Below are 25,773 nucleotides of genomic sequence, written 5' to 3'. Positions count from 1 at the left end.
GTGACAAATTTCCCAATTTTTACCATTCTAGGGGTTCTAGGGGCTGCCATAGACACCCTAGCCAGAAGAAGAAAAAGATGATGATGCATAATAACAAGAAAAGGTAGAAACATAGGAGAGCTACGCTGCTTCGCTGCTTGGCCCCTTTCGTGGCAATTGTTTAATTCCACTCTGACAATAAATGAGGAGTGAGACAAAAATCTCTTACAGTATTATCACACTTTAATTATGTTTGTGAACAAGCACACAAAACATAAATACCAAAATGCACACCCTCATCTCGAAGCGTTACCCCTTTATACCTTGCAGCAAAACTGCTGAGTCATGTTTATTGTAAACAAGCCTCAGTTATAGTCACAATATGTGTCTAGACCTTTCTTCTTTATCCTTGTTTGCAGCAAGAAGCTGATCTTTATTGCTGGGCTGTCATCCTAATGGATAACAGAACTTGCATATTCAGAGTTCTTAGGTCAGTTCTCCTTATCCTCCAGCTCGTAATTCTCCAGGGCCGTTTCTCCGGACTTTGCTACCCTGAGTTTCTCATACGTTCCTCTGCTGTCAGCTAACAGTAAACAATAGGCCTTTATTAGTTCATATGGAGAAGACACTTTATAACATTACCTTTGTTCTGTTACACATGAGCTTTAAGCATCTATCTGTTCAATATAGACGCAAGTTAAACATGGTATCAATCATACATGGTCAAAGATTAAAAGTAAGCAAACACCATATGATTGTATGGCAGAAAAATTGCCTTCACAGCCCTAAGTATATTATAGCTCTAGACCATTAAGCCATTAGCATGGGTTCATTGACAAAAGAAAACAAATTTTATTTACTCAACATCCTTTCAAGAAATGAAAACACAGAAAATCACATCAGCTGTGATGTATAGCAATTCAGAGTGGCTTTTAACAGACTCGTGTAATAGGGAGCCTCTGATTCTAAAAGCTAAATGTAATCTCTTATTTGCCTGGAATCCTATACTGGTATTAGTGTTAAGGCTGCCTTGTTGAAATAAAAGAATGGAAAGTAGTGATTGTAATAGTTTAGATGAGTTAAAGTTAAATTAATGAAGTCACTGTTTATTTTATGTTTTTGGTTTTGTTTTTGGTTTTTTTGTGTGTAATCCTAGCTGTATCAAGAGGCCCAGAGGCGGCTGTCTGGAGAGCTAGGTGAGGGCATCGGAGACTACGACTACAACAACGCCAAAGACACGGCCAACTTCTGTCCTGCTCTTCAGGTCTGAAATTCACACGTTTCTATTAAGATTTAAGAAATGGAACTGATGTGCTTATTCACAACAACCCCATAATAACAGTGGGTACAATGTCTTGGTTAAAACACTTAGGCTGTTCTGGGGGTCAAATGTGACCTCAGTACAACACAGGCCTCAAACAATAGACCACCATGCCCCACTAGGTTGATCCTAGCTCCAGTTTATCCTCACTTTTTTGAAATACAAATAGCTTCCTCTCATTGATTTTACTTTTGCTGCTGTGCTATTGAACTGTTTCATTCTTGATAATTTTACCTCTGTACCATAGAATAGCCATAATATAAACAGGGTTTTTACAGTCTGACAATCTGGTTTGTGTTTAAACCATTTCTTTTTCCTATTATTTAAAATGACTGGTGGATAAAAGATAACATTGATGGAGAATTTTTTTTTTTCCTGTTGTCTTTTACAGTTTACTCTATTGTGCTGCATTACTTGCAGTAATCACGCACAGGTTCAGGAATTTGCCTAATCTGTCTTTAAAAAAAGCGTTAATGGTAGATAACCCTCTTCACTATTCATCTTTCAGTCACAAGAATAAACTTTTTGAATGTGAGGATTTTCATAGTGATGGCCTTTTCAGCTGTATCCCCCAGCAGTCTTCTATCATGTTTTCTACACATTCTAGACATCTCCTTCTCCATCTAACTTCCCAGGGTGGGGACAGTGATGACGACGCCGAAGGGTTCGCTGGTTCAGATGACACCCAGGCTGACGATATACCCATGTCCTCGCAAGACCTCAAAAGAATCTCTGTATACGGGGAGGATGATTTGGTGCCTGAGCCGCAAAGGGTAAGAGGTGGATGATTTTAACACAGTTCCCTAGCCACTCATATGTATTTTCTTTATGTACATAGCCTCTAGTAATGGTCAACACACACTGCAAGAGTTTAAATTCTGCAACACACATACATGTTTAGTTTTTCACGAATTTTTAGCACTAGTGTATTGGCTTAGAGACCCCCAATTGTTAAGAGTTTCAGCCTGGGCTTCAAATCAATATTTTGTTCTTGGAAATATCAATGGTATGTCGCTGTGCTGATATACTGTTTTGGGAGCTAAAGTTCTCTATTGCGCAGATTTCACTCTTGGCAACAATTCCCATCGGTGTCCTTTAAAAAGCAAGGAAATACTGTAAACTTGTGTAGCTGATGTTAATTGTGGACATAACCTATACACAATGAAAATATCACTAACGTTAAGGATATGGCAGTATCTGAACTGTAAATATCCGAATTTTCATCGCATGGACCAACAGAACTGAATTTATGACAAATTAAGTATTTTAACATGTATTCAATTCACTTCAATTCAAAACTTTATTGCACTGAGACAAAGACAAAGACAAAGACAAATAGGTAAAAGACAATTCCTAGACAATACACAGAGTAAACACAATAAAATTACTTAAATGGAACAAGTCAGTGTGTTAAAAGAAGGCAGCTATACCAGTGGTCCCACAGCCGGGATTGGTAGCGTGTGGCACTGAATCTTATATTAGTCAAACTGTTGATGATTACATTATCAGAGTCATTAAGCCGGCAAATAAATTTATACATAAGATTTCTTAGAAGAGCCTGAAAGGTACTGACTCCTGCAGCCACAAACATTTCACTTGCACTACACCATGTAGGTCTTTTCAGCAGTATTCTCATGGCATCATTATAAGCCACTCGAAGCCTCTGTAAGCTTGCTTTTTTATAGTTTGACCACAGGTGTGCAGTATAGAGTGTTGTACAATATGCTCTGAACAGAGACATCTTCACACTAACTGAACACATACCAAACTTGCGTGACAGAGTGTTTGCTTGTGCATACATCATGCGGCATTGCCTATAAATATCATCATTGTCTTTCATTTGTTCAGTAATATAGTGCCCAAGATATTTCACTTTATTACATACCACAAGATTGTTATCAGACAATTTAAAATCAGGAAATTTTAGATGATTGACCTCTTTGGTGCAGATCATGACAACACTCTTACTAGCATTGTATTTGATATCATGCTCCACACCATACACAGAACATATATCAAGGAGTTGCTGGAGACCAGCGCTACAGGGACTAAGAATGACAAGGTCATCTGCATACATAATATGGTTCACCAAGGTATTGCCAGTCATGCACCCAGTGTTACAGGCTTTCAGCTGCTTGGACAAATCATCAATATATAAATTGTAGAGAGCCGGAGACAGAATTCCCCCTTGTCTGACACCATTGCTAACCCCAAATGGGGCTGAAACACTATTACCCCATTTCACTTACATAGTCTGGTGGGCATGCCACTAAGCCAGAATTCTCACAATGTATTTAGGGACCCCTCTTTGACTCAATTTAACAAACAACGTTCTATGATTAACACGATCAAAATCTTTAGAAGCATCAATAAAACACATAAGAACTGATGAGTTTTGGCCTCTGTATTTGTTTACAATTTTCTTTAAGGCGTATATACACAAGTCAGTGCCATGTCTAGCTTTAAAACCAAACTGGTTATCTGTGGAGTTGATAAATTCCTGCACTCTATCCAGCAGTATTCTTTCTAGGACTTTTGACAGTATACTGGCTAGAGCTATAGGCCTGTAGTTCTCTAGGCTGCATACTTTACCAGCTTTGTCCTTAATGACTGGCACTAACAGTACAGACAACATTGAGTCTGGTAACAAGCCATGGACCATAAAGCCAGTAAAACAGATAGCAAGGAGAGGAGCTAACCTCGGACTGGCACATTTAAGGTATTCAGCAGTAATGTTATCTAAGCCACTTGCCTTGTTAACAGACAGCTTGTTTATAGCTTGGTACACCTCGTATGACATGATCACCATTGAATCATCACTCTCAATATTGCCCACCTTATACAGATCACTGTGGACACAATTGAATAAGGTACTATAATGCTGTCGCCATAACTCAGCAATATTGTCTGTACCGGAGATACCATCAACAGTGCATGGTAGAGATGTTTTATAGTTGTTGAGAGCTCTTACTTCTTTCCAAAAATTAGCAGGATCATTTCTTAGCAGCTTCTTAGCCATGGAATCTGCCTTCATGGCTTTCTCATTTTTACAGATGAAGCGAATGGCGTATTTGTATCTTGCATTAGTGAGCTTCTTGTGTTCAAGCTCAGGCCCTTGTCTGGGTTTGCCTGCCATAGCCCATGTTTTAAAGGCTTCACATGCTTCTTCATGATACCCAGCTACATACTTGTTCCAACCAGACCTGATGTTATGTGTCTTATTTTTATACTTGTAGTAGGGCTTACTACCTTCATACAGAGCACTAACAATATCATCATACTTGTACTTGATTCTTGTGCTTTTTGTGTTTTTTAGGTTAACAAGATTGAGATAAATTATGCTAAAACAGCTAAGAAAATGGACATGAAGAGACTCAAGAATAGCATGTGGACTCTTCTAACTGAAAGTCTAGAAAAACCCAGAGAGGTAGGTTTCACATTATAACTATACAGTATATTTCTAACAGACCAATATTCATGTGTGTGTGCGCATGTGTTTGTGTTAAGCAGCTTCTTTTTCAACAGTCCACTTGGCTGGTGATTCCCAAAGCTAACCAAATATTTTTGCCGTTTTACCAGCCTGGTATATTTGTAGAAAAGTATCAATCCTCACCTGTGGATGTTCTCTGTAGGAGGCAAACACAGCAGACTCATCAGAAATCACTGGGCAGAAAGTATTCAGTGAGACAACCAAGACTCTGCTTAAAAGGTATGAACAGACCTCTGCCTAATCCCTAAAGCAAATCTACAAAGGCATAGCTGTAATAAGGAATAATAATAATGGGACCCTATTCACATCTAGAGATTGCACAAAAATATTAATATTATTTTCCAGGTCTTAAAGTCAAGGAAAGTATTGTTTTTCAACTTTGAAATATATATGACACATTACACATTTATGTAATTGTAGACCCGAGATTTCCTAGTTGAGTCTTTTGCTCATCATCCATCACAATTCTTGTATTGAACACTGAACAAAATCTCAGAATCGAGTCAGCAAGAAAAGATCTGCTTAAAAACCCACTTGCCCTAACCTGGATTTTTTCAATGTGTAAATACATTGTAGGTTCTGTTATGTGAACCAACATTTGAATGTGTTGGCAGGTGTGCTTCAGAATCAGAGATTTTTTTATTGCCATGTGTATTTAGAGGCACTGGGAATTTAGCTTGGCATTGTTGGTACAGATAATAAAATGTAAAATAAGTATGTGGAAAAATATATATACAAAAGCACACACACACACACACACACACACACACACACACACACACACACACACACACACATTCTACTACAACTACTACTTTCGGCTGCTCCCATTAAGGGCCGCCACAGCGGATCATCCGTTTCCATTTCTGCCTGTCTTCTGCATCCTCTGTCACACCAGCCACCTGCATGTCTTCCCTCACCACATCCATAAACCTCATCTTTGGCCTTCCTCCTTTCCTCTTCCCTGGCAGCTCCATATTCAGCATCCTTCTCCCAATATACCCAGCATCTCTCCTCCACACATGTCCAAGCCATCTCAATCTTGTGACCGTCCAACTTGAGCAGTCCCTCTAATATAATCATTCCTAATATATATATATATATATATATAGCAGCTGGACAGCTGATGGGTGCGCGATGTGCGAGACGGGCCTGTACTGCAATGCATTAAAACTTTTTTTTCGCTGTATCTGTGTTGATATTCCGCTCCTCATTAGTTGAGCGCTTATATCACCATTGACGGTTTCGGAAAAAAACACACACACACACACGTATAATATATATATATATATATATATATATATATATATATATATACACTACCGTTCAAAAGTTTGGGATCACCCAAACAATTTTGTGTTTTCCATGAAAAGTCACACTTATTCACTCTAACAGGTACTATTTAATGAAGATGCCAGTTGGGGACCTGTGAGGCGTCTGTTTCTCAAACTAGAGACTCTAATGTACTTATCTTCTTGCTCAGTTGTGCAACGCGGCCTCCCACTTCTTTTTCTACTCTGGTTAGAGCCTGTTTGTGCTGTCCTCTGAAGGGAGTAGTACACACCGGTGTAGGAAATCTTCAATTTCTTAGCAATTTCTCGCATGGAATAGCCTTCATTTCTAAGAACAAGAATAGACTGTCGAGTTTCAGATGAAAGTTCTCTTTTTCTGGCCATTTTGAGCGTTTAATTGACCCCACAAATGTGATGCTCCAGAAACTCAATCTGCTCAAAGAAGTGCCCATCCAACCAATCCAACTTGTGGGAGCTGCTTCTGGAAGCGTGGGGTGCAATTTCTCCAGATTACCTCAACAAATTAACAGCTAGAATGCCAAAGGTCTGCAATGCTGTAATTGCTGCAAATGGAGGATTCTTTGACGAAAGCAAAGTTTGATGTAAAAAAAATCTTATTTCAAATACAAATCATTATTTCTAACCTTGTCAATGTCTTGACTCTATTTTCTATTCATTTCACAACATATGGTGGTGAATAAGTGTGACTTTTCATGGAAAACACAAAATTGTTTGGGTGATCCCAAACTTTTGAACGGTAGTGTATATATATATATATATATATGAGTGTGTGCTAAATTCCCAGTGCATGTTATACACATGACAATAAAATACTTTCTGATTTTGAAGTCCAAATGGGAGACACCACCAAAGGTGGCTGAGAATGGCAGAGCTAAGATCCTGTGGGACTTCAGACTGACAAGCAGGTGCTGGCTAACCAACCAGACATTGTGGTGGTCGACAAAGAGCAGAAGACAGCAGTAGTGATTGATGTAGCAATCCCAAGTGACAGCAACTTCAGGAAGAAACAGCATGAAAAGCTAGAGAAGTACCAAGGGCTGAAGGAAGAACTACGTCGGATGTGGAAGGTGAAATCCACAGTAGTCCCAGTTATAATAGGAGCACTAGAGGCTGTGACCCCCCCAAACCGGGAGAATGGCTCCAGCAGATTCCAGTAACAACATCTGAGCTCTCTGTCCAGAAGAGTGCGGTCCAAGGAACAGCTAAGTTACTGCTGAGAACCCTCAAACACCCATACCTCTGGTAGAGGACCCAAGCTTGAGGAAGACACACACCATCCAAAAAAGGATAAGAGGGAGATTTTTTTACATAAATGTGCTTGTGGCCTTCATTATCCTCACAAACACAAAGACATCATTTAAGCTCTGCTGTGAACCAAGCAAGCACAAACACTTCAAACATCTATTTTCAAGGTACAACGGTGTGATGTGAGCGTGAATTATGGAATATAAACTGTGTCTCTCCTCTGACCTTCCTTCTCCTCTGTCGTCCCAGATTACCCAGTACCATGGCTCAGAACCTGTCTGTGCCCCTGGCATTCGTGGCTCTGCTCCACCTAGCCAATGAAAAGGTAGGTGTTAACGCTGATTTCAAATATAGAGGCTGAATATTCATTTATTAGTAGTGATTTTTGAGTAAAACAGTTTGAAAGGGTGACAGAAGGGTATGATTCCATGACATCTTCAGCTTCCTTATAGTAGTGTGTGAAATAGTTTTCTTAATTGGGCGGAAAACATGTGCCTTCCCTGCCTTCCCAACTGTAAGTTCAAGATAATATGTCGGTTCTCCAGATGAAAATAAATTCCAGACATTATTAACGCAATCGTACTGGCATGTGACTGTACAATTGGGTGGAAATTTTGCTTCCACTGGCTTTTTGAAAGAACCATTGAACTCCTTGCTTTATAATGGATCAGAAGGCAAATTGATTTCTGGGTTTAAAAAAAAATGAAAACATTGATGCTCCATTGGGAATTTAAGGGTTTTGTTATTCAGTATTGATACTCTACATATAAGACACTGTCATTTAACATATGGTCATAATTTCATTGCGCATAATAATCTAGAATTTTGTTTTTATACAGAATTTGGAGCTGGTGAAGGTTGATGACATGTCGGATATCATCATCCAGCAAGGACAGTAAAAAGAGATAGATGAAATTATGTTCTTTTCCATTTTCCCATTTTAATCCTATTGTATATAACTCTCAACCAGTTTCTCATGTCAAAAAGCCCATTTTTTTATCTTGCTTCCCCCCACTATTTTTTCCCCAATTATACCTGGCCAGTTACCCCCCACTCTTCGGAGCCGTCATGGTCACTGCTCCACCCACTCTGGCACTCCAGGGAGGGCTGCAGACTACCACATGCCTCCTCCGATACATGTGGAGTCACCAGCTGTTTTTTTTTCACCTGACATTGAACAATTTCGCCAGGGGGACCTAGCGTGTTGGAGGATCACGCTTTTCCCTCCCAGTTTCCCCTCCTTCCCAAACAGGCACCCTGACCGACCAAAGGAGGTGCTAATACAGCAACCAGGACACATACCCACGTCCAGCTTCCCACCTGCAGACGTGGCCAGTTGTATCCCAGATGCCCTTTTATGTTGCTTTTATGAACCATTTAATATTTGTTCCCTTTTAAGTTACTTGTGAAATGTCAAATTTTTGTGTTTCAAACATTTCATTGCTCTTATGCTATTGAACTGTTACATCCTTGTGAGATACTCGAACTGCACATAAACTTGACATTCTCAACATTTGTAAAGGAAATAAATAATGTATTTTCCATCGGATGTGTGTATTATATTATGTATATAGAAGTCCAGGATTGAAGTCAAGTTCAGTTGTTTGCCAAGTAAGTTTTTACATAGAAGAAACTTACAAAAAACACAAGGGACCATGACACAGCATTTTGAGGAAGAAGAGTCTGGTGCTATCTAGCAAAGAGTAAGTCAGAATCACCAGTGTGTCTTTGTATCTAAGAAAATCCAATTAAGCAGGAGAAAAGCAAATCAGAATTACAACCCCGGGTGCTGCACGGCGACTATCCATTGGTCCTAGCTACACAACTAGCATGGGTTGAATGCAGAGAAAGAATTTCCCCACAGAGATTATTAAAGTAGTAAAAAAAAAAACTCTAAACTTTGGGGGTTAAAGTTGCAATCCCAAAACAACAATCATCTAAGATAAAGTAGTCTGCCTTTTTATAAAATTATACTTGGCATTGCTGCGAATAGAGCACAATTTATGTCCATAGCAACCAAGTTTTTGGCTGCAAAAGAAATTGTATTTGTATTTGCCATTACTTTTGAGATATTAAGAAATGGCAAGATTTGTACAATGGATATGTATTGCTTTTAGGAATGGAGACACTTAATCTACAAGAGTTACAGATCAGGGAGCAGGCCAGAAGTCCTCTTCAGCCATAACCTTCCAGGAAGAGGCTGGAACCGGTTGATCTGGCTTGATGGCGCTGGCTGAGAGAAACTGCGTCATCGAGCCTGTAGATGAACTAGCTGCTGGTCGAGGAGGAGTCACTCCTTCAACTGAGAGGTGTTCCTGTAGTCCACTGACTCATCACATTCTTTACATAGCCTTGCTGCAGGTATCTAAAATAGATGTCAAGATTTCCAGGTATTAAAGGCTTTGGAATTGCACCGTTTGGAAAATATAAAGGTTAAAAAAAATTGCATATTCAGTTTTTGTAAAGGATCATTCTCACTGGACATTTATTTTTTCAAACGTTTTGCCTCCTGAAAAAAATTAGATTATGATGGACAATGTCAAGCTGAACACAAACATAATTTCAGAGTTGCTGTATCACGTAGGAATTTGGAGAAACATTAAATTAACTTTTGTTGAATTTAACAAGTTTAATCGCATAATGATGCTGACACGTGTTAGTTCAACTGAGCTTATAATGTTTTGCAGCTGATTTTCATTTTTACTCTGCGTCTGGTGCCTCTCGTGTCAGTGTCCAACAATAGTTGGCCAGCATTGGTTGATTCCAGTTGCCCTGATACCTCTTTTCTATGGTTGCAATGTCCTGGCTATACCTTTCACCATGTTCATCACTGACTGCACCAAGATCAGCAGGGAAGAAGTCCCAAGTGTGAATGCAGAAAATTGATTTTCAATGACCTGATGCTCTTCATGGTTGTGTGTGCTTTAAACATGTTGAATGTAGTTTGGTGCTCTGTAGTTGCCAAGAAATTTCTCAACAACATCCTTAAATGCCTTCCATGCTATTTTCTCTGGCCCCACTAGCAGATCTTCTAACTCCCTGTCATTGATGACCTGTCTGATTTATGGATCAGCAAAAATGCCTTCCTTAATCTTGGCATCAGTTATTCTTGGAAACATCTGTCTCAAATAGTGAAATCCAAGTATGGTAGCACGTAAGGGCAAATGTGGGTATCTGTCATTTCATGTGACTAGAGTGACAAACAAGTGTGGCAAGTAGCACAAGGCCATATAACCAGGACACAATGTTAGTAGAAGATAAACTTGTTCATGCCCAAAAGTATGATAAGTGAAATTCCATCATGTAAGTGTAACAATTATTACGCAGAAAACAGTAGTAGCAGCATATCAAGACAATCATTAGACTGTCAAAGGGCGATGACTGAAGACATCCTAACGTCATCCTTGCATCGATGGGAGAGGCTCCTGCTCCTCCAACATGTCCTGATCAACAAGGACCCTGATTAAAAGCAGGACATTGACTGATGCAAGTAGATTGTTCACTAGATTTGTAAATGGTATAAAGACAGGGAGGCTTTTGTCTGATTTTCAGTCACTCTGCAGACCGGACTCAGACTTTGTTGATTCGTCAATAAAAGTCTTATTTTGAAGGATCCTCGTCTCATTGAGTTTTTTGTGTGCAATTTCTCTGTATCACTGGCCACCACAACAGCAAACCCCATCCTTGCAATCTTGAACCAAGTACTTCTGCTTTAGTCTTTGACAAATCTAAGTCCCTGACCAGGTCATTTAATTTTGGCTGTGTTATCAGATGAGGCTAGCCAAGCATAAAGGGTTCAACATCTGGATCATGCGTTGTGGCATCTTCATCTGCCTCATCTAGTCTCCGTGTCTCTGGTGGCTTTGGTACTGGCAAGCTGTCATCATGTGGCACTGCTCTCATGGCTGAAAGACGTATTGGGGTATTCAATCAGGCGCGGATCTACGGGGTGGCAAGGGGTGGCAGCTGCCACCTCTGGGACACAGTCTTGCCACCCCTGTTGCCACCCCTTTTATAAATCAGATAATATGTTTTTAAAGTATATTTTATGTACATGCATGGTGAAGGTCAATTAGACCCGCACCAACTCATCTCAAACAGTAAAGAACAAAATACTGTAACGTGCATGGATAAGGAGACACGTAGGCCGCTGGCTAGCGGGTCTGACCCTTTAGTCGAGCGGTTAGCGATGTCTCCCCCGGTGCGGGCGATACGGGTTCGCGTCCCGGCCGCGGCAGTTCCTGTGGTTGCCTCCCGAATTCGCTACAATACATTCGATGAAATCCGTTATTGAATAATAATACGTTTAGAATAATGTCCATTGCCCCCCTCCTTGAACCTCATGCCACCCCAAGAAAAAAATCTCGATCCACCACTGTATTCAATAGATTTCTTATTTTTAGTAGAGACGCCAGATACATTGGTCAGACAGAAGTAACAGTCCGTCATGTGATCCTTCTGTTCTCACCATATCATTGAGACTGCAAATGAGAAGACGAGTACCTCTCAGCCAAGCTCTCAAGTTAACTGCACATGTTACACAACAAATGTGAGGAGCCCAGGGTTTCTCTTGGTCACCAATTGTACATCCGAAGTAGAGCCCGTAGGCTTTCTTAATAAGTGCAGTCATTGTGCGTCTTTGAGCCTTAAGCGGATACTCGCCAGAAACAGAATGCATCGCAGCTGTTGCAACATTGACGAGATATTTCTGTTGCATTAAATCTTCCTGAAGACAATAAATCCTATTAAGTGTACTCACTATGCTATTGCCTGAAGAACATGTGGATCAACATGCATCCAAACAGCATCTGTAAATGTGAGCAGCCTTTATAATAGTCTGTCTTCCAGCATCTAACCTGAGTGCATGCCCAGGCATGCTTGGACTGACAAAAACAGCTTGCTTTGTGGGCAGTATATTATATCACAAAAATAGGTTATAGCTACAAAACGGTATGTTATAGGAAAATGTTAAGGTGATTTTCGTGATCAGTAGCCCAAAATCCATTTAATACACCCAAAAGTGTTCAGGAAGCAAAATCTTTGTTGTCCGGTGTAATATGTTGAATCTCGTGACACTCATATTGCATGGAAACACCTCCATTTATCAGTGACCAAAAATGTCCCCAAAGAATATTGTAACGTGCATGGATAAGAAGACACGCTGGCCGCTGGCTGGTGGGTCTGACCCTTTAGTCGAGCGGTTAGCGATGTCTGCTGCGGTGCGGGTAATACGGGTTCGCTTCCCGGCCGCGGCAGTTCTTGTGGTTGCGTTGTCCCCCGAATTCGTTACAACATGTAGAAAAACCATAGACTTTGAAAATGCGTTTTCAGCATCTCTGATATATTCTCCGCACCGTTTCACTTCATCACCTGTTTCGTATGTTTAAGGCAATCCTTGTGTATATATCTGAAGATTGTTGTGTTGTACTGTTATTCCATGTTAGGTACTCGGAGAGAGCCATGAAACCGCAAATTCCATGTATGTGCAAACTTACATGGCCAATAAACAAACCGACCAGAGGAGGCGCTAGTGCGGCGACCAGGACACCCACACCCACACCCACACCCGATTGTGTCTGTGGGAACGCCCGACCACGCCGGAGGTGACACGGGGATTTGAACCGGTGATCCCTGTGTCGGTTGGCAACGGAATAGACCGCTACGCTACCCGGACGCAGCCTATGGGCTTTTTTTTTTTAAATTAAATGATGACATCCATTTTACACCTATAAAAGTTATTGTTTTAAGCCAAGAAAGCAAAAACATTTACAATATTGTAAACTACTGATAAGACACGTTAGCCCCTAGCTAACGGGTCTGACCCTTTAGCCGAGCGGTTAGTGATGTCGCCTTGTGGTGCAGTATTTACAACGGTTGATTTATTCACACGTGTATTACAAAAAGATTTGACATGGGCCGTTTGAGACTACTGACATTAAGCAGACCAGAGACAGACCTTAGTCGCTATGCAGATAATGGATTGTTGACAGCAGTGGAATGAATGGTTACCAGAAACTAGTTATTTTCCTGCACCTAACTTTTCCATTTCCATTATTACCACATGGGAATGACTCAGAGCCTCTGGGTAGCACACAGGCTTTGCATATGCAAAGTTGATCAAAATCCTTTTTAACCAACCTCGAAACAACACACAAAGAGCAATCCTTAAAAGTGAAGTCAGTAATAACATCGAACTGTAGTGGACACTTAATGGATTTATGGTTAAGCCCCTTGAGGCAAATGCTTGATTTGTGATAATGGGCTGTACAAATAAAATTGACTTGACGTAATTTACCATAGCCTGCGTTCGTTGAGTTGTTCAACATGTGCGGTCGTGACTTTTTGAGTCGCTTCTCTTAACGTTAAGAGCTCAGTGGGTAGCCATGGTAACGCGGCGACATTAAGAGCAATTTAATTTTGTTTTCAGTGTTTCTTGGCGTGCGTGTTTTATTTATCTCATTATTATTATTATTTTATTGTAGTGCGACAATAAATGACACGCAGTCACTGTTTTCTCGCAACTTCCACACTGGTGACCTGTTTTTATTGTTCAGAATAAAAAAAAAAAAAGTTTGAATACGCAACTTCGCCAGCTAGGCGAACCGCAGCCAACCTGGTGAACCTGCGAACCACGAGTCAGATGCTTTGCAATCTGTTTCTGCTTTTACTGAGTATGTACATTAATTAACTTTGAACACTTGGATTTGACGCCATCCGGGGAACGGGAGGAGGGCCGGAGCGAAGGAATTTAGTTCGAGAAAGGATGAAAAAAATAAAAGAAAAAACGAACCAGGAAGTTCAGCCGACGAGGAAACGTAATCGGTTGGTGGAGCGAGAGTTACTTTCTTTGCCCACTAAAAACCAAAAAAAGGCTTTTTAAAAGTTTTAAAAATCAACAACAACGGGAAAGATCATTCATCCGGCGAGTTTATAGCCACGGAGCATCGTTTTCCCGCCGCAATGGAAGTCGATCCGGTAGGAGATAATGTTGTTGAGATGTTGGATTGTGGGTTTTGTTTGTATTAGTGAAGCACTGGGACGATCCTCCATGTTAAGGTTTTATACGTGACAGGCGGTTTTACTTCTACTTTGGCGTTTCTGTTTACGTAACTATAAATCCAACCGACACCTTCTCATTTGTTTAACACGTTTGAAACGATCGACGAGAGGAAGTTGGCGGAACGCGAAGCGGCTTTGCCAAAAGGCCTGAAATTACATTTTGCTGCCACTATCTTAACCTTGTAATTAGGCCTTAATCACATTATGGCATTTAAAAACCTCACTGAAAGTAACAATAATGTAACATTCGTGTCGTATTGGACCATCGGATGTTGGAGACGGGGCCATAAACACAAAACACATTTCGAAGAAGCGCCCTATTGGCATCCATGTATACAGCTGGGTCAAATTATGTCCGCGTATTTTAAAAACGGGTGAATTTAATACCACCGCCGTGTAGCTGTGAGCTCACTATTCTGGGGGAAGCTGAAGAGATAAACACAAAGACATGACTTATTCTGCTTGCACGACTCATCACTCGTGTTGAGGTCATCCTGTTTGGACGGCATTGCTGAAAAGGGACTGAACTAAACTACATTCAATGAAATCTCAACCCACTTGATGTCCATTTACTTTACATTTAAATCTTAATGGATACTCACAGACAGGGGCAATTTGACTAGATTAGGATTAAACCGGTGGTGGTTTGCTGTGGCCAGTGAAAATTAAAGCTCTTCCTTTTTTTTCCACAGCGACAGCTGAGCAATATTTTGACTTATGTGGATAAGACATCAGTTCATTGCGGTCTCATTTCGGAGAGCACTTCCTCATATGCATAAACCAGATATTTGTCATGGGGTTGCGCATCTGCGTGATGCATCTTTTTTTTTTACTAGCTGAGGAGCCATACCTAAAGTCTAGTGTCCACATTTCTCATAATTGACTAACAGTGTAAAATGGGTTCAACCACAACAGTTGGGTTACATATGAAGGATTTGAATATGTTTCTTTATGTATAACTATTTGTAAACCAACTTCTTCTTTTGGACATGTTTCCCTCCCCCTCTTTGTTTGGGAGTTGAGATTCAATAGCTGTCAGCCATTGAGCATACCTGGAGCCGGTGGACTCAGGTTTGTTGAGAGAGAGAGAGGGAGAGAGAGAGAGAGGGAGGAGATCTCACAGAAGAGAGGGAGAGAAAAGAGGGGGGGAGGGCAGGCAGGCAGGCTGTGACACAGCAAATGCTGTTGGTTTCTTGGATACAGTTTTGTTGACAGTTTGCCGAGGGCTTGTGGGACTGGGAAATGAAATACAAGCGTGCATCAGGGCGGCTTTAAAACGTGTCCATATCTGATGCTCTGAATTTAAAAGTCACTATAAGCTCACATGCAACAGTGACGGAATGGTTTATCTTTCTGAATGAAGTGTGAATACATAGCCCTAGCACGAGGTGTCAATTTAACACATTTGAAATGGATGTGAAAGACAGCTGTGAACGTTGGCAGGTTGTGCTGTCACCTCAAAGCTCTCAGGGCCGACCCTCATTCTCATGCAGACTGTTCAGTAGAAATGTTTTCTTTACTTCCCACACATTTTGCTTTCCTCCTATACTGGTGGTATATAGACTTGACATGGTTTTATATAGTAGACATTATCACCGTTATATTCAGCAAAAGTCAAGTTTAAGGTTAGGAATTACCACTGGCCTTCTGTCTCCCAAGGGAGGCCTTGTCTTGGAGATGGATGACTGCTTAGCAGCAAAAAACAAAAAGAGTCACTAGCAAAACAAATATATGAGCCACACTTTTCACAATATGAAGGGCTTTGTAATCCGTATTGGGATATCGACATAGGTATATTCATTGATGCATACATACACACATGTTCCACATACAATTCACTGGGAGGGCTTCACATTTTGCATACGGATACTTTCCCATGTGTACGTTCTTGGCTAAGAACTGAGCAGTCACCCATCTCAAAGACAAGTCCTCCCCTGAGAGACAGAAGGCCAGCAGTAAATCTTAACCTTAAACCTTGATCTTTATGGAGAATGATAGAGGGAATGTCCACTGTATCCAAAACCATGTCAAGTCTAGATAACGCCAACATCTAAGGAGGAATCCAGAATCTGTGGATGAGGAACGGCACATTTCCATTTAAGTCTGCATGACGGTTGAATTTTATTGAAATTAGCAAGATTATGTCACCCAAAATAGTAGGTTTCTGGGAGTGGGGCTTGAGTGAGATATATTGGGTGGGTGGGGATTCTGGTTTCCTTCACTTCATTCTCCCTCCTACATTTTCTTTTTTCTCCCTGACACTCAAACTCACACACTTACTCCCTCTCTCTTTCCTTTTATTTATTTATCTGTTTTTCAAACCCCTCCAGGAGCAGGGTGAGGTGCAAGCTGTGTCGCAGGACAAGGTGCAGAGTTTGAGGGAACAGGTCGATGGGGTTAAAGACATCATGACCCATAATGTGGACCGCATCCTGGCCCGAGGAGAGAGACTGGATGACCTCATGGGCAAGTCAGAGGACCTGCAAGCAGGGGTCAGTCTCTCTGTATCATCTGTCATGTTTTTATGATGTTTTAAACTCTCACCCTCACATCAATGCATCTGTGGCGTTCCCTGTAATCTGACAAGGTTATTGTTTGGAGTATTCTTGACATTTGTTTATTTGTCTCTGTCCTTCGAAGCTTGTAAGGGTGGTGGACACTTGCAGATACAGTAAACCGCTTTTACTAATAAAAATCTGGCAGACAATCATTCCTGTGCTAATAGTGTTTAGATATTGCGATCAAAACAGTGCGCTCAAGGAGATCATTTTGGATCTTTCATATATAGGAAATTTAAAAAAAACCCTATTTTCAAACCCAGGTAAAACAGGAATCTAATGTTAAAATGTTTTCTTATTTTTTTTTTCTCTTCCTCCCATGATACTAAACACTGCCGCCTCTGCTCTGAAAATCCATTATTCCCCTCCGCAATCGCCAGATAGCCCAAAGAGGCAGAGGCTTTCTTTCATTTTTAGGCCTCGGCCTACTGTTATTAGAGCTATACTTTCGGCAGTGCTCTCTGTTTCTAAAAGTCCTGTTTGAAGCAGCTGATATGGTTTGACAGTCCAACAGTAGGCTACTGTCTTTTAGTCAACTAAATCCCGCAAGATGGATAAGTTGTCGTTTTCATTACAATAAATTAAAGCAGCACCCGGTAACTTTTTTTTTCTTCTTTCACCTAGCATTAAATTCATTTTGTTCACAAAGTGTGATGGCTATGGGAGAATGACACGGTCGCGGTCTTGTTTTCTCTAGGCATATTAACCTCCCCAGAAATATAGGTATCGCCTTTACGACACACACAAAAGTAATGCAATTTTACTTAACTTCATCTGTGTACATACAGTTAAGGTCAAAATTATTAGTCCCCTTTAGGAAATCAAACAAAACCCTTAACTTTTCCATGGAAATGACCATAACCAAAAGTGTTTATAGCTTAATTGCTTCCAAAAGAACAAAGACAAAATCTCCACTAAGTTTAAGATATTTTACTGATGCGCTGAATTGAAACAAGAAAAACAAAAATGACAAGGGCAAAATTATTAGCCCTCTGACAATTAATAGTCAATAGTGTAACCTTTCTGACTCACAACTGACAGCAACCTCTTATGGTAGTTCCTAACTGGGTTGGCACATGTCTCTTTGAGGGATCTTAGCCCATTCACTCCACGAACTGGAAACACACTCCATAGCGGAGCATGTTTCCAGCTTTAAATTCCTTGGAGTCCACATCAGCAATTTTCCTGGACATTAAACACCCAGGCCCTTGTGAAAAAGGCCCAACAACGCCTGCATTTCCTGAGGAGGCTGAGGAGCGCCCATCTATCCCCCAAAATTCTCACCAACTTCTACCATTGCACCATAGAGAGCATCCTGACCAGCTGCATCTCAGTGTGGTACAGCAACTGCACCTCAGTAGACCAGAAAGCTCTGCAGCGGGTCGTCAAGGCGGCCCAGCATATCACCGGTACCCAGCTCCCAGCCATAAAAGACATTTATCACAAACGCTGCCTTTGAAGCGGTCTGAGCATCAGCAGAGATCCCACCCACCCAATCCATGGACTGTTCTCCCCCCTGCGCTCTGGGAGATGCTACAGGAGCCTCAGAGCCTGCACTACCAGGCTCAAAAACAACTTCTCTCCACAAGCTGTTGCCCACCTGAACCTGGCTACCCACTGAATGTCTGTGGATAGTTTTAAATATTTTGTACTCTTGTTCTTTTTTAACTTATTTTTAGCTTTTGGTCTTCATGTGTGTATATCTTATACCGTGTTTGCTGTGTTTGTCTGTGTCTTTCTTGCACTGTTTGGTGAAGCCACAGCCCTCATTTTGTTGCACATTGTTTTTAATGACAATAAATTGAATTGAATTCTTCCATGGCAAATTGTTCCAACTCATCCAAATTGCATGGTTTTCAAGCATGGATATTAACCTTGAGCTCCTGCCACAGATTCTCAATAGGATTGAGATCTGGGCTCTGAGAGGGCCATTCCAGGACCTTGATTTTGGTGTCCTTCAAAAAGTTTTGGACCAACTTGGATGTATGCTTCGGGTCATTGTCTTGCTGGAAGACCCAGTAGTGACCTAAAGCTAGACTGGCAGCGGATTTCTTTGCATTATCCTTCAAATCTTCTTTCTTCGTGATCCCATGCACCCGAACTAAGTTCCCTGTGCCTGAAGCAGCAAAACAACCCCACAGCATTATGCCCCCACCACCATGTTTAACTGTGGCAACTGTGTTTTTAGGGTTGAAGGCCTCTCCCTTCCTTCGCCAAACAAAAGTAACATCCATGTGCCCAAACAGCTCAAGTTTAGTCTCATCAGACCAAAGGACAGACTTCCAAAACTCATGCCCATGTTTCAAATGTTCACGGGCAAACTTCAGTCTGGCTTTGATGTGTCACTGTGTGAGCAAAGGAGTTTTTCTTGGATGATGACCTCGAAGCCCACCATGATGAAGAGCCCTCACAACAGTCTTCCTTGAAACATCAAGTCCAGAAGAGGCCAGTTCAGCAACAATCATCTTGACAGAGATCCGGGGATTGTTGTTGACATCTCTGACTATTTTGAAATCTTGCACTTTTGACCACGCCCAGGTTTGTTTCTAACAGAATTTGTCTGCTTGTGCTTTGCAATGATGCAACGTACAGCTATTCCAGACACTGTGAAACACTTGGAAATGGCAGTATAGCCTTCCCCCTTAAGATGAGCATCCACTCTCTTCTTTCTGAGTTCCAGACTGATTTCTCAACTTTTTGGCATGATGAAATTACTTCTTACCAAGAATTTAAGAGTAGTCCCTCTCAATCAAGTGTTCAAGTGCCATTAGCCTTGTTCATTGGAGTCCCTTAAGTAAAGTTCAATGCTCATTGATTGCTCAGGTGTGGTTTGAAAGCTGATTGATTGGTCAGGTGTGTTTTGAAAGCAAAAAAATCACATGGGGGGCTAATAATTTTGACCACCTCAATTTTCACTACTTTTGGTATAAAACAAACCTGAAGATTTATTTTACATTCCAAAATGTACCAAATAGGGGCCTTAACATTGATGAATGTTTTACTATGTAAAGTTTTATGAATGATGCAAACATTGGGCAGAATTTTAGGGAAATGTTCCATAGTTCCTTGGGGGCTAATAATTTTGACCTTAACTGTAGCTCCTCTTCTTCCACAATAGTATTTTTGAGGTATGGCTTATAAATAAATGTGCTACACTATGAAAAAAGACAAAAAAAAAACCTTTGGTTATCGTGAGTTGACATAAAAGACGTTGATGAATTTCAGTTACCTGGTTCTGCTTTTAGTGAGGAATTAAAACTTGACCTTGCTTATTGTGATTGACAGCTTATATCGGCCTGGACGGATGTGGTCATTGTAAACTGTTTCGACTGTACTTCCTAATGAGCCGCTGCTGCTCCTCCTCCCCTTCTTCTTCTTCTCCTCTAAAGAATTAATATCTCCTTCCCTTTTCTAAAGAATTGATGTGTCCTTTCCCCAGGCTCAGCACTTCAAGCAGACTTCTCAGAAGGTGGCTCGATCCTACTGGTGGAAGAACGTCAAGTTGATTGTGGTCATTGTGGTCATTGTCCTCATCATCGTCCTCATCATCGTCCTGCTGGCCACTGGAGTCATCCCCGTCAGTGCCCCTGCGCCTCCCATAGTGGAGCCAACCAAACATCCCTCCTAGTAAACACACAAACACACTCGTATAGGCAGTCGAACACCCATTTTTCATTTAGCAAGACACGGTAAAAACAAAAGATGCGCGTACATTACTCGTGTCCGGTGAACACCTCGTAACTTCAGAGTTACCCAAAACAAACCTGTTGGACAAATTGGACAACCCACGGGCTAATAAGCACACATTTAAAATACAGAAATGCACAGATTTAAACAGCATTTGAACACGAGTCTGTTTTGGTTTTGGAGATACAAGATGTTTATCCAACTTCTCTCACCAGATAAATACCAGTTCTGCAATTACTGCCAACAGTTATTACTTCACAGCAAAGAGGAAGTCGGAGGACCAATTTTAACTTAATGTACAGCTGCATGCAGTTGCACAATATGTATTTGAATGTTTATGTGGGAAGTGTTGATCGTGGGTTTCTCCTGTTTCTATTAGATAATCTGGATGTCTTCAATTACATCAGTTACTTGTATATTTGCAAAATAAGTATGGTAACTGTTTCTGTCATGTACAGCAAAGACAAATCCATTCTCGGGGGGTGTCTAAAGGAAGTAGGGGGCTTTATGCTCACAAGATGCAGTTTTTTTTAAGTTACTGGACAATCTGTCATTTATAAACAAAACTAGTATTAAAACTGTAATCTGTTAAAATTTGTAATCTTATAGGTTAACAAATTTAGTCTAAATAAAGGTTAATCTCTCTATTGAGGATGAATGCTGTCATTTGCAGGCCTATTCTTTTTAAAGTGTATGTAAATGTTCATACTGTTTTGCAGCTTTACACTTTTCAGTCAGAAACTATAGAAAAAAGTTAACAAGTATACAGTAAAATCCTGAGTGTTAATTTAACTCTGAGAGTGTACAAATGGGTCCATTCGTACACACTCAGAGTTAAATTAACACTCAGTTTTTTACTGTGTATAATGCCGTTTCTTCCTCATCCTGGTTTATGACTTAAAAGGAATCTACTTTGGACAACCTGAGCGTTTTCTAAAATGTCATCATGAGCCCCATATGTTGCATGTCAAGGCTGCGTATGGTGAAAAAGAGGACATTGATAAACTCGAGATAAATTCAAATTCTGTGTCATTTTTTGTGGCTTCGACAGGGTTACAAAACTCCATAAATTCTTTGCAACCGTATAAACGGGAATTTAAAACAGCGATGAGTTATTTTTTTTTTTCATACAGTAACAGCTATGTGGTCATTAGATGAACTGCATCCCATCAGAATGACAAATTCGTCAATTTACGCCGTTCAGCGCATGCCACAAAGCATCAGACATTAAAACATTTTTTTTCCCCAAATGCCTGAATGTGTTTTGCCCATAGTGACCCCTTCACAGATCTGTATTTGGAGTCCTCCACCCCAGACAGCAAGACACGGAGGTAAAAGCATCTTGACCTCGGTGTTTGGCCCTGATAATTTCATTCGGTCAATTTTCCAGGCCGATTTCATTTCTCGGGGTTTTGGTGTGTTAGAGGAAGACTCTTCAGTCGAACCAGAGTTCATCCACAGTATGACAGCAGACGGGGCCTGCTGTGCAAACCAGCAGGCCCCAATGTTCTTCATTACAACCAGAGACAACTTTATTTAGGGGGAAAATGCAGTCACCCAACATTAACAGTGTAGGTTTTTGAAGTGTTACAGTTTTGACTGGTTACGGTGTACATGATCTGCTTTCATTCTGGAAAAATTGTGTTTTTGAGAATATGCGTTACATTGGAGCATAACTCATTCATAGTTTCCTTATACTAGCTAAGCCGTTCAACTGCTGCCATGTTTCATAAACTCAGCATCATTGTTTTTCTTGTTGATGAATGAAGTCTTGTCTTTTTTTACTTCTGCGGAGAACTCAAGTCACTATCATTGCTTGTATATAGTAAGCACATTCCCATCCTTTTGTCCTGTGTATATTTGTAATAGCCTTGTTAACACTGTTTATGAGAGTGTGTGTATATATATATATATATATATATATATATATATACATACATACATTCATACATTTTCTTTCGAGACTGCACATTTAAAGGTCTTTGTGTGTTTAATGTGTTACATCTTTGCTTTTAATTGACCAATGAAGGAGTGAGATTTATCTAGATATACTAATTATCAAACCAAGCTAATCAAAAAGTTGTACATCAAAGTTGCTTTTTTTCCCCCCATGTTCATTTGAAGAATTTCTTCTTCAAATACATTATATCATATCGAGGTGGAGGGATGGGAACATGAATAATGAATTTCATCAGTCTATCTCCATATTTTGAAGGTTCAGTACGTTAAGGTGTCATAAATTTGTCAATTTGTGATAATATGCTACAATCCTTTTTAGATGACAGATATAATAAATTATAGATACAACAAAACAGAGATGTCATTCTTTTTTTCTTTCTTTTTTTTTTTTTTTTTTTTTCATCTACTAGCAGCAATCACCAGCCCACATCTAATACCCTGTTTCACACACCCATGCTGACAGGATTCATGCTGTGCTCGGCCAAGATCATTTTCTGTCCCCGCCGGCTTTCAGCCGCTGTGCTGGATGTGTTGGCTGGCTAGCCGGGGTAAAATGGTGTTTCCAGTGCCCCACACTTCCCACTTTGAATGCACAACCCGACAGATGCGGTGCGTTTTCCCCACATGGCATGGCTACATGCCAAGGGCATTCGAGCTGTGAGTTATCGAGGGTAGTTGTGTGGAGCAGAAAAAAAGCAAATTTGGTGTTGTCTCAAACACTTGTCGTGGGGATGAAAACGACACACTATAGCTGTGTTCATGACCAGTATACCTATAAAGGATGCTGATATTGGAGTTTGGTGTGAAATGGTTTCATCTAATTTACAATAAACAGAACTTAGTTACACGTGCACACACACACACACACAAAGTTTACCTCGGCATTTTGTGGAACACACACAAGATGGAGACAGAGAACAAGGATGAAATTGGACTTTGAGGGGATTGCACCAACTGCTCTTCAGCTTTAGCTTTATTTGGTATTTGTATTTTTTTTCTATTTTTGTCAAAATTATGCAACTTATTGTTCAAAAGATGCTGTAACTGAAAAATCGCCTAAAAAATGTTATCCTTGTTCCCAATACATTGGCTGACATAGAAAATTGAATTGCATCTCGATTGATGAATCAGATGTTCAACAGAACAGCAATAAAATCTGATGGCACAAGTACAACCGTTCAAAAGTAATCCGCTTGCAAAGTTTCGACAGTCACAATATTGTTGCTGATTTGGGGAAGTGAACTATATCACGGCTGATGAACCAGTCCGGCAGTGGAACATGGAAGTGATAACCTTCATAGAGATTTATGACCGGGCCATGTCTTATCAGCTTGAAAGGGACATTTTGTCAACAGAGTAACGAAAACTGCTATAGGTACTGGCCTCATTGGGGCTGTGGAACAGAAACCACACACACACACACACACACACACACACACACACACACAGCGGAAAGTCAAGCCTAGATTTAAAAGAGCAGAGTTGCAGCAGGCCTGCGGTTCTGTGGGAGTTTGTTCCAGATATGTGGTGCGTAAAAACCGCATGCTCAATAATCCAGGTAAGAACATCCCAGAAGGTTGAATCAGTTCACCTGGACACAAAGTTTACTGAGAGAAACATTTCATCACTCATCTAATGCCCCTTTTCCACTGCATGGTACCGGCTTGACTCCACTCAACTCTACTTGCTTCTTTTTTCTTTTCTTTTTTTGGTTTTCCATTGGGCAAAAGTTAGGGATAGTACCTGATACCAGGTACTTTTTTTGGTACCACGTCCGTCGAGGTTCCAAGTGAGCTGAGCTGATACTAAAAGGTGACATGAAAATACCACTATGAATAAATAAAATGTGAATATAAATAAATATGGCAGCACGGTGGCACAGTAGTTAGGGGGGTCGCCTCACAGTAAGAAGGTCCTGGGTTCGAGCCCCGGAGTAGTCCAACCTTGGGGGTCGTCCTCTGTGTGGAGTTTGCATGTTCTCCCCATGACTGCGTGGGTTTCCTCCCACAGTCAAAAGACATTTAAGTCAGGTGAATTGGCCATACTAAACTGTCCCTAGGTATGAATGTGTGTGTGTGTGTGGGCCCTGTGATGGCCTGGTGGCCTATCCAGGGTGTCTCCCCGCCTGCCACTCAATCACTGCTGGAATAGGCTCCAGCGACCCTGAGAGCGGGATAAGCGGTTCAGATAATGGATGGATGGATAAATAAATATAGATATATGTATATTTATTTAAATATAAATAAAATCTTTAAAAAAAAAACTAGTCAACACGTCCACAAATGACCAGCGGGGCTTCGCCATGAGGGGATACTATCTGCAGTGGCAAACAAAATCCCAAAAATAAAGCGAGTAGAGTCGAATAGAGTAGAGTCAAGTTGAGCCAGTACCATGCAGTGGAAAAGGGGCATAAGGGACCTCTTCAGTCTCAACTGACTGCAGGTACCCCCACCCTTATAAACAATGCAGTTGCATAACGACCAAAACGAACGATCAGTTTCTCCAAAGGAGTTGAATCAAGTGCAACTGGACTTGGTATATATCCGTGAAGACGTTTCGCCTCTCATCCAAGAGGCTTCCTCAGTTTGTGCCTTTCTGACTAGACCAAGCTAGTCTGACAGGCAGGTGATGAGACTCAGAATTTACCCTCTTGGAGTCGTTGTCAGAGCTATAGATGTCCATGGCTCTGTGTCCCGATGTTTACCAACGCCCGTCGCTAACAGAGCCATAGATATGAGTGGCTCTCCTGCGCTCCGATGTCCAGCTGCGCCCGTCGCCATCGGAGCTGTTGATTTGCATTTGTTTAGTAGCGACGGTCGTTGGGGGTGTTACTTTCGACTTCATTATTCAGTGGTCATGAGTCGTTGGAGCCATTAGTGACCGACTGTTGTTCTTGGAGGCTAGGCTTCTTGAGTCTCCTGGGTAGAGGTGAAAGGACGGCATTGTAAGTGGGAGATAGGTGGTGTCGCAGACCTCCTCCTCTGTTGAGGGATGGTTTTTCCAGTTTCGCATAGATGGCTTCCTTCACCCCTCTTTCAAACCATCTATCTTCTCTGTCCAAAATGTGTACGTTGCTGTCCTCGAAGGAGTGTGTCTTCTCCTTTAGGTGTAGATAGACTGCTGAGTCTTGTCCTGAGGAGTTTGGCCTTCTGTGTTGGGCCA

The 25,773-nt window shown here is 41.0% G+C and overlaps 2 protein-coding genes across 2 annotated transcripts in view; both read left to right on the top strand.

Annotated features, from left to right (window-relative positions):
* ncaph (non-SMC condensin I complex, subunit H) overlaps positions 1-8,829 on the top strand; it is a 35,835-nt gene extending 27,006 nt beyond the window's left edge. The window contains exons 10-15 of the mRNA XM_056292760.1: positions 1,136-1,243; positions 1,936-2,073; positions 4,617-4,727; positions 4,933-5,009; positions 7,598-7,673; positions 8,188-8,829. Of these exons, the coding sequence (XP_056148735.1) occupies positions 1,136-1,243; positions 1,936-2,073; positions 4,617-4,727; positions 4,933-5,009; positions 7,598-7,673; positions 8,188-8,247 (570 nt within the window). The 3' untranslated portion in view covers positions 8,248-8,829. The remainder of the gene's footprint in view (positions 1-1,135; positions 1,244-1,935; positions 2,074-4,616; positions 4,728-4,932; positions 5,010-7,597; positions 7,674-8,187) is intronic.
* Positions 8,830-14,050: 5,221 nt separating this feature from the next.
* vamp8 (vesicle-associated membrane protein 8 (endobrevin)) lies at positions 14,051-22,585 on the top strand. Its single transcript, XM_056280972.1, has 3 exons — positions 14,051-14,323; positions 16,738-16,899; positions 20,405-22,585. The coding sequence occupies exons 1-3, from the start codon at positions 14,309-14,311 to the stop codon at positions 20,591-20,593; spliced, it is 366 nt and encodes a 121-aa protein (XP_056136947.1). The 5' UTR covers positions 14,051-14,308; the 3' UTR covers positions 20,594-22,585.
* The last annotated feature ends 3,188 nt before the right edge of the window (positions 22,586-25,773 follow it).

Source organism: Lampris incognitus, chromosome 1 (genome assembly GCF_029633865.1).
Source record: "Lampris incognitus isolate fLamInc1 chromosome 1, fLamInc1.hap2, whole genome shotgun sequence".
In the NCBI taxonomy this organism is placed as follows: Eukaryota; Metazoa; Chordata; class Actinopteri; order Lampriformes; family Lampridae; genus Lampris; species Lampris incognitus.
This window is presented reverse-complemented; position numbering and strand designations above follow the sequence as displayed.

Coding starts and splice junctions, on each gene's coding strand:
- vamp8 (XM_056280972.1), top strand. Junction 16,900..20,404: donor CAGAGGACCTGCAAGCAGGG/GTCAGTCTCTCT, acceptor TCCTTTCCCCAG/GCTCAGCACTTCAAGCAGAC.